The sequence below is a fragment of the Anomaloglossus baeobatrachus genome, chromosome 1 (genome assembly GCF_048569485.1).
Source record: "Anomaloglossus baeobatrachus isolate aAnoBae1 chromosome 1, aAnoBae1.hap1, whole genome shotgun sequence".
Taxonomy (NCBI): domain Eukaryota; kingdom Metazoa; phylum Chordata; class Amphibia; order Anura; family Aromobatidae; genus Anomaloglossus; species Anomaloglossus baeobatrachus.
Genome location: NC_134353.1, coordinates 338,284,003 through 338,293,695, shown reverse-complemented (window position 1 = coordinate 338,293,695; position 9,693 = coordinate 338,284,003). Strand labels below are relative to the sequence as shown.

The window sequence follows — 9,693 nt, the reverse complement described above, 5'->3', positions numbered from 1 at the left end:
GAAGTATTTCAGGCACAAAGAACAATGAGCTTCACATGTTTGGATTAATTATCTCTTTTTCCAGCCTTTTCTGACTAATTAAGACCCTCCCCAAACTTGTGAACAGCACTCATACTTGGTCAACATGGGAAAGACAAAAGGAGCATTCCAAGGCCATCAGAGACAAGATCGTGGAGGGTCACAAGGCTGGCAAGGGGTACAAAACCCTTTCCAAGGAGTTGGGCCTACCTGTCTCCACTGTTGGGAGCATCATCCGCAAGTGGAAGGCTTATAGAACTACTGTTAGCCTTCCACGGCCTGGACAGCCTTTGAAAGTTTCCACCCGTGCTGAGGCCAGGCTTGTCCGAAGAGTCAAGGCTAACCCAAGGACAACAAGGAAGGAGCTCCGGGAAGATCTCATGGCAGTGGGGACGTTGGTTTCAGTCAATACCATAAGTAACGTACTCCACCGCAATGGTCTCCGTTCCAGACGAGCCCGTAAGGTACCTTTACTTTCAAAGCGTCATGTCAAGGCTCGTCTACAGTTTGCTCAAGATCACTTGGAGGACTCTGAGACAGACTGGTTCAAGGTTCTCTGGTCTGATGAGACCAAGATCGAGATCTTTGGTACCAACCACACACGTGACGTTTGGAGACTGGATGGCACTGCATACGACCCCAAGAATACCATCCCTACAGTCAAGCATGGTGGTGGCAGCATCATGCTGTGGGGCTGTTTCTCAGCCAAGGGGCCTGGCCATCTGGTCCGCATCCATGGGAAGATGGATAGCACGGCCTACCTGGAGATTTTGGCCAAGAACCTCCGCTCCTCCATCAAGGATCTTAAGATGGGTCGTCATTTCATCTTCCAACAAGACAACGACCCAAAGCACACAGCCAAGAAAACCAAGGCCTGGTTCAAGAGGGAAAAAATCAAGGTGTTGCAGTGGCCTAGTCAGTCTCCTGACCTTAACCCAATTGAAAACTTGTGGAAGGAGCTCAAGATTAAAGTCCACATGAGACACCCAAAGAACCTAGATAACTTGGAGAAGATCTGCATGGAGGAGTGGGCCAAGATAACTCCAGAGACCTGTGCCGGCCTGATCAGGTCTTATAAAAGACGATTATTAGCTGTAATTGCAAACAAGGGTTATTCCACAAAATATTAAACCTAGGGGTTGAATAATAATTGACCCACACTTTTATGTTGAAAACTTATTAAAATTTAACTGAGCAACATAACTTGTTGGTTTGTAAGATTTATGCATCTGTTAATAAATCCTGCTCTTGTTTGAAGTTTGCAGGCTCTAACTTATTTGCATCTTATCAAAGCTGCTAAATCTGCAGGGAGTTGAATACTACTTGTAGGCACTGTAAAGCACCACTTCAGCATTTTTATTTTTCAGTGCTGGAGTGGTGTGTCTCTTGCCCCCTGTGTGATGACATGGACTCTGTCAGTGCCTAGCATGAGTTAAGATTCTTAACATTCAGCCTGGACATGAAGATATTTTGTTTATGGACTGTGGATAAGCCCTCATTGTTTCTGACTCAGGAGTCTATTGTTAAAGTTCTTGTTGACTCGTTTAATTACATTGGCTAGAGAGGATCAGATACCCAGACAAATCAATTATGCGATCCTCCCATTGTATTTCTATGTGATGTAACTTAGCTGTCTCTCCCTGGTCTCTGCCAGAGACCATTACTGCTGGGGATGTTTTGCATACGGCTTGAGATCTAGCCAATAAGAGCCCAGACTTATCCACCAATTGTGAAGATCCCAATGGTCTCAATGGAGCGCTCAGGGGTATAAGAAAGACTGTCCATTTCCCGGGAGACTCTTGCTACATGATACCAATCTAGGTAGGACCTGCGGATCCGATTGGCAAGCCATAACCGAACCTGGATTATAATACTACACGGACTTCAGCATCAAATGCAAAGATTCGGCTGAGATATCAAGGACTACCTAAGGAAGGAACCCAGCTTGGGACAATCCAGTCACATGACTATAGGCTTTGCGGACCTCAGCCAGCTTCCTAAATCTGATGTTATTCCATTCTCGGTGGGTGCCCGCCGAAAGCGGGGTGTTGCTGGTTTGGAGTAAGTATCCCTGGAAGCTCTGAGCCAAGGACATTCTAATCCCTGGTGAACCAGCAGAAGGATGAAAAACTTGCCGGTTACATTCTGTGGTTTTGCCGATTATATGCCATATGCCGTTAATTGTTTGGGGATCCAATAAAGTCTTAATATTGTGATTCCCTCATCCTGTGTTGTCTGAGTAGTGTTCCGGCCACGGAAGGAAGTCGGGCGTTCAGTTGGGATGAGCCGTGGGCCATGCTGTCTTTCTAAAGGCAGCTGGGCCAGCGTACGAGAGCACCCACTGACCCCCGTGTCGCCACACCCTGTATTATACTTACCCTCTAGCGTTTTCCTTTTTCGGCAACATTCCAGTCCCGCGGCACCATCTTGTGCTTGTAACGCTTGACTGGCCGAAGGTCAGAGGTTACATCACAAGTGCTCACTGCAAGTCTATAAAAGCCAGAATGAGGATCTCATAGACTTGTATTGATTTGTGACCTCCAGTATGCTCCATGTAACACTTGATCTGCCGGAAGTTCACAAATCACAGGAGACTGGCTGGAGCAATGCTGGAAACAGATGAAGAAGGCAGCAGGTGAGTAGAAGACAGTGAACTTACATTTAAAGCGCCCCTCCAGCGCTGAAATCCAAAAAGAATGCTGGGGTTGTGCTGTGATGATTCCCAGCACTTGACAGGATCTAATCTTATCATGCTCAGTATTGTTTCAGAAGAATGATGCCATCTAACTTGTCACCAAATTCTGATGACAAGCTCTTTCATATGAAATCAATCACATATTCTGTATCTGCAAAATGTAATCTACAACCTCCATACTAAACATACACAAGAGAACTGCTCTTCTAATGGAATGAAGTTTCACTTTGTACCATTTTCACTCCAGAAATGAAATGAATTTTATTTAAACACAAAAAGACAAGTAGACATTGCATACTTCATATAAAATATTGTCTATAAGGCAAATGTTAAGCAACAAGTGGCGACAGAAAACAAACAAAATACATTTCCAAAAATATGTACAGTAAAGCCAACTTCAGAGTCCACAGTGTCGCTGTATCTACACGAACATCACAGCAACAAGCACTCAAGGTCAGTTTTATCCTGCCCTATAGGACAAAGCCTTGTGATCGGAATTCAATCCTTTAATAGGGAACAAGATCCTAAAAGATGGATCTCCAATGCCTGGAGAAGGTAGCTCTTGGCTGAAAGGTCTGAATGATCAGGAGTCACGTTCCGAGGCAATAAGAGCTAAGTATATCCGGCACTCCTCTGTAAACATCCTTACTCCCGATGACTGCAGCATTCCTATTGTTTGCCGGGAGTAACATCTGTGTAATCCTTCAGGACGCCCGCCAAGTGGTCATTGTGAGTCTTAAATCTCCGCACCTTCTGTGAACTTGCCTTTTTCCTCTTTTGTACTGGAATCTGAACACAAATGTGAACTTCATTATTTGGCCACAGTATGTAGGTAATTGCATAGCAGATAAATGATGCCGGCATTCATTCATTTTAAGGCTCTCTCACCTCACAAGCTAATACTTACAATTTTCTTTGGTCCGGATTCCTGCATTGAGGAAATTCCTTGTCTCTTGAGATACTCCTCGATCTTCTCCTCATCCATGGAGTCTACTGGGACACTCCTCCATAGCTTCTGAAATTCTAATAAAACAGAACACATCACGTCACACAGAGCATAAGCCATTCTATGTTAGTAATCATTCCTGTAGTTTGTCAGCATATTCATGCTCCACTATAATGTGCATAGCCAACCAACACATTGGCAATCCATCACTGATAACAGCTTAGATCTGAGCTGTTGATAATCTGGTATCTGCTATAATTCATGGAGGAGAGACAGATGGTACACCGCATGAATTGTGGGCGATGCTTGCTGACAGTGTTAATGTTACGGTGCAGTCCAGAAATAAAGTCAGAGTGAATAGTGCCAGACACAGCTCTGATTTGGTATTCTTGGTATTTATGACCCTGGTTAAGGGAGGAGATGAGCAATAGAAATCAAAAAGCCTCTTTCATTTATCAGCAAAAACCATTCATGCAAGCAAGCACACAGTTCAGAACACAAAAGACACAACATAAGGATCACTGCGCTAGGCATATAGGTAAACTGAATGAGAACGCTCACGCCATTATCAAAAATGACGATTAAGGTGATTTTTCCAAGCTGAACAAATTTCTACAGTCACTATAACAGTATGTAGATTGATGAATCCTGGCAGTGTAGAATATGCACACTGTCAGGATTCTGCTCTATTAAAGCATTTGTTCCGTGACTGCTAGTACGCGTTTTGCATACTGGTAGTCCTGTGCCAACTAGCAACTTTTCCCACTTCTAATATTCTACTGAGAGTAGTGGTGAGAAGCTGGGCGGCATTTAACTGCAAATTGCATACTGGCAAGTCACGTGACAACCCTTCGAGCAGTCATCTGAGCGGAATCATATACTGAACAGTACAGAGAGTCTGCTCACTTGCCTGGTCGAGCTGTTGTCACGTCACCACAAGTAGGCAACTTGCACACTGAAGTCACATGCCACCTAGCTTCACTTTTGGCTGAATGTCTCAGGATTTGACCATCGGTAGTGAGATAAAGGCACTTCGCTCTTTAGCTTTAGCCCTGAAAACAGTTTTATTTATACAGTCATGGCCAAAAGTTTTGAGAATGCTACAAATATTAATTTTTACAAAGTCTACTGCTTAAGTTTTTCTAATGGCAATTTGCATATACTCCAGAATGTCATAAAGAGTGATCAGCTTAACAGCAATTACTTGCAAAGTCAATATTGGCTAAGAAAATGAACTTTAACCCCCAAAACACATTTCAACATCATTGCATTTCTGCCTTAAAAGGAGCAGCTAACATTGTTTTAGTGATTGTTCCATTAACACAGGTGTGGGTGTTGATGAGGACAGGGCTGGTGATCAGTCATGATTAAGTAAGAATGACACCACTGGACATTTTAAAAGGAGGCTGGTGCTTGGTATCATTGTTTCTCTTTAGAGATAACCATGGTTAACTGAAGAAACACGTGCAGCCATCATTGCTCTGCATAAAAATGGCCTAACAGGGAAGAGTATCGCAGCTACAAAGATAGCACCTCAGTCAACAATCTATCGCATCATCAAGAACTTCAAAGGAGAGAGCTTCCATTGTTGCTAAAAAGGCTCCAGGGCGCCCAAGAAGGACCAGTAAATGCCAGGACCGTATCTTAAAACTGTTTCAGCTGCGGGATCGGACTACCAGCAGTGCCGAGTTAGCTCAGCAATGGCAGCAGGCTGGTGTGAGTGCATCTGCACGCACTGTGAGGCGGAGACTGCTTGAGAAAGGCCTGGTTTCAAGGAGGGCAGCAAAGAAGCCACTTCTCTCCAGAAAAAACATCAGGGACCGACTGATATTCTGCAAAAGGTACAGGTAGTGGACTGCTGAGGACTGGGGTAAAGTCATTTTCTCAGATGAATCCCCTTTTCGATTGTTTGGGACATCTGGAAAACAGCTTATTAGGAGAAGAAGAGGTGAGCGCTACCACCAGTCTTGTCTCATGCCAACTGTTAAGCATCCTCAAACGATTCATATGTGGGGTTGCTTCTCAGCCAAGGGAATCGGCTCACTCACAGTCTTGCCTAAAAACACAGCCATGAATAAAGAATGGTACCAGAATGTCCTCCAAGAGCAACTTCTCCCAACTGTCCAAGAGCAGTTTGGCGCCCAACAATGCCTTTTCCAGCATGATGGAGCACCTTGCCATAAAGCAAAGGTGATCACTAAATGGCTCATGGAACAAAACAGATATTTTGGGTCCTTGGCCTGGAAACTCCCCAGATCTTAATCCCATTGGGAACTTGTGGACAGTCATCAAGAGACGGGTGGACAAATAAAAACCAACAAATTCTGGCAAAATGCAAGCATCAAGAATGGACAGCTATCAGTCAGGATTTGGTCCAGAAGTTGATTGAGAGCATGCCAGGGAGAATTGCAGAGGTCCTGAAGAAGAAGGGTCAACACTGCAAATATTGACTTGCTGCATTAACTCATTCTAACTGTCAATATAACCTTTTGGTACTCATAATATGATTGCAATTATATTTCTGTATGTGATGTAAACATCAGACAAACACAATTAAAAACCAGAGGGCAACAGATCATGTGAAAATATAATTTTGGTGTCATTCTCAAAACTTTTGGTTATGACTGTATATATCTCACACACATACACACAGTATATCACAAAAGTGAGTACACCCTCACATTTTTGTAAATATTTTATCATATCTTTTCATGGGACAACACTGAAGATCTGACACTTTGATACAATGTAAAGTAGTCAGTGTACATCTTGTTTAAAAGTATAAATTTAGAGTGCCCTCTAAATAACACACAATCAATAATGTCTAAACCGCTGGCAACAAAATTAAAGTACACCCCTAGGAGAAAATGCCAAATTGTGCCCAATTAGCCATTTTCCCTTACCGGGGTCATGTGACTCAGTGTTAGAAGATCTCAGGTGTGAATGGGGATCAAGTGTGGTAAATTTGGTGTTATCCCTCACACACACACACTCTCATACTGGTCATTGGAAGTTCAACATGGCACCTCATGGCAAAGAATTCTCTGAGGACCTGAAAAAAAGAATTGTTGCTCCAGATAAAGATGGCCTAGGCTATAAGATTACCAACACCCTGAAACTGAGCTGCAGCACAGTGGCCAAGACCATACAGCGGTTTAACAAAACAGGATCCCCTCAGAATAGGCCCCGCCATGGTCGATCAAAGAAGTTGAGCGAACGTGTTTAGTGTCATATCCAGAGGTTGTCTTTTCAAAATAGACAGCTGAGTGCTGCCAGCATTGTTGCAGAGGTTAGATGGGTGGTTGGGGGGCAGCCTGTCAGTGCACAAAGCATACGCCGCACACTGCAGCAAATTTGTCTGCATGGCTGTTGTCCCAGAAGGAAGCCCCTTCTAAAGATGATGCACAAAAAAGCCAACAAACAGTTTGCTGAAGACAAGCAGACTAAGGACATGAATTACTGGTAGAGATCAACGAACTATATTCGATATTTGAAGTTCGGAAACAGTTTTCCAAATAAACAAAGTTCGGGTTCGAAGTTCGAGTGGGTTACGAGTGCAAACCATTCAAGTGTGCAGCACTGTGCTTGGGTAGGAGTGATGCTCAACCCTGTCCGAGCTGCTTGCAGTGTTTGAACGATTCACACTTGAAGTAAAATCAGTGATCAGATGCAGTGTGCACACACACAAACAAAAAAAATTGAAAAACCCTGCCCATCCTCCCCAGACGTGTTGTGCTTATGGCTGGCAGCATGTGGGTAGAGCTACGAAATGCCCAATTACTGACTTACATTGAGTTTCAGATCAGGTCAGGGTCAACAACTGAACTTTTTAAAGTTTCGAAGATACCTGGTGAACCGAATTTCCAAAGGTTTGCTCATCTCTAATTACTGGACCCATGAGGCCAAGATAAACTTATTTGGTTCAGATGGTGTCAAGCGTGCGTGGTGACAACCAAGTGAGTATGCAAAGACAAGTGTGTCTTGCCTATAGTCACGCATGGTTGTGGGAGCACCATGGTTTGGGGCTGCATGAGTGCTGCTAACTGTGGGGAGCTACAGTTCATTGAGGGAACCATTAATGCTAATATGTACTGTGACATACTGAAGTAAAGCACGATTCCATCCCTTTCGGAAACTGTACCACAGGACAGTATTTCAACATGATAACGACCCTAAACACCCCCTTCCCCAAGACGACCACTGCCATCCATGCTAAAGAAAATGATGGTAAAGATGTTAGTCTGGCCAAGCTGGTCTCCAGATGTAAACCATAGTCAGCAATGGGGGTCATCCTCAAACAGCAGGTGGAGGTCTCTAATATCTACCAGTTCCGTGACGTCGTCATGGAGGGGCTGAAGAGGATTCCAGTGGCTCCTGTGAAGCTCTAAGGAACTCCATGCCCAAGAAAGATAAGGCAGTGATTGAATCTAATGATGGTCACACAAAATATTGACACTGTGGGTCCAATTTGGCAATTTTCACTTAGGGATGTACTCACATATGTTGCCAGCAGCTTAGACATTAATGACTGTTTGTTAAGCTATTTAGAGGGCACACCAAATTTACACTGTTATACAAGCTGTACACTGACAACATTACATTGTATCAAAGTGTTGTATCTTCAGTGTTGTCCCATGAAAAGATATATAATAAATATATTCTATATTACAAACATACATACACACATTTTGGTACTAATTTATTTAGAGAAAGATTGCAGACATCTCTAAAGATGCATTTATAGTAAAAGATCACAAAACAAGCATTTTCAAGAACGCTTGTTTCACGATAATCAAGTCCAAACAGGCTGACGATCACCTGAAAAAGATACAAAGCAAAATGATCTTTTGTGCAGCACACAAAAAAAAAAAATCACTGTTCTCGACAGCACACCTCTAAACAGGAGACGCTCTGCTGACAACAACAGCATGCTATGTGCACTGAGTGATCTATTACAGACCATTCAATGTGCATTGTTTACCCTGTTTTGCCCTAGAAGCCCAATGATGGACATGAACACGTGTCAGTTCCCACATCAGGACGTGCTATGTCCATCGTGGATTTAAACAGTCACTGAGAAAACACGTGATAGCTCCGTGCCGATAGCGGTCACTGACAACTGACTGGCACAGATAGATGCGGGAACCTATTTCAGTGGTCTCACTCTGTTCGCTCAAGTGGGTCAGTGGGAAGCGCTGAAATATCAGCACCTCCCAACATGACAACCGAGCTCCTGCAGTAACAGCCAGAGCCGGCGCGTGTGCCCCCCTGGATGATTAAGGCTACTTTCACACCTCCGGTTTAGCAGAGCCGGCCAATCCGGCTCTAAAACCGATGCAATGGATGCGGCAACAATACCGCATCCTTTGCATACGTTTTTGACATGCGGCCCGTCCGGTTTTTGCCGCTTGCGGCAGGCTACTGAGCATGCGCAGTGGAAAAACCCGCATTCGGCGGCCGGATGCGGTGTTTGCCATAGGACGCCACATGCAGCGTCCATAGGCATGCATTGCAAATCGCGCTGCATCGACCGGATGCGGCGCGATGCGGGTTTTTTTTGCCGGACAAAAAAAAAAAAAACGTGCCAGGCAAGGTTCCATCCGGCCGCCGCATCGGCTAAATCTGCTGCATGCGGCAAAAACTGGACCGAATGCAAGCCCATGCGGCACAATACGGCACTAATGTAAGTCTATGCAAAAAACCTGCAACCGGCGCCAAAAAAAACGGTTGCGGTTTTTCGGCAAAGCGCGGGATTGTGCCGCACAGGAAAAACCGGATGTGTGAAAGCAGCCTAACCCTCTAGATGCCACAAGTGATAGCAAACATGGATTTAGAAGGCTGCGAGAGGGAGGGAGCTCCCTTTCTCACCGCCATGAGGACTCTGTGACAAAATCATGTGGAGCCGATTGGCTGTCAATGTCATGGCACCCTAGAGTGTCAGGTATGATAGACTGTTTCAAGCTTTGCCAATGGGAGAAAATACCTGCGGATTTTTCCGCGGAAAACCTGCGGATTTTCTAGATTTTCCAGATAA

General features: G+C 44.4%; 1 protein-coding gene across 1 annotated transcript in view; it reads right to left on the bottom strand.

Moving 5' to 3' along the window:
- Positions 1-2,954: 2,954 nt before the first annotated feature.
- The window catches only part of GTF2E2 (general transcription factor IIE subunit 2), an 86,502-nt gene continuing 79,763 nt past the window's right edge, over positions 2,955-9,693 (bottom strand). Inside the window, exons 7-8 of the mRNA XM_075337767.1 lie at positions 3,621-3,736; positions 2,955-3,502 (exon numbers count right to left, since the gene is read on the bottom strand). Coding sequence (XP_075193882.1) covers positions 3,383-3,502; positions 3,621-3,736 — 236 coding nt within the window. The 3' untranslated portion in view covers positions 2,955-3,382. The remainder of the gene's footprint in view (positions 3,503-3,620; positions 3,737-9,693) is intronic.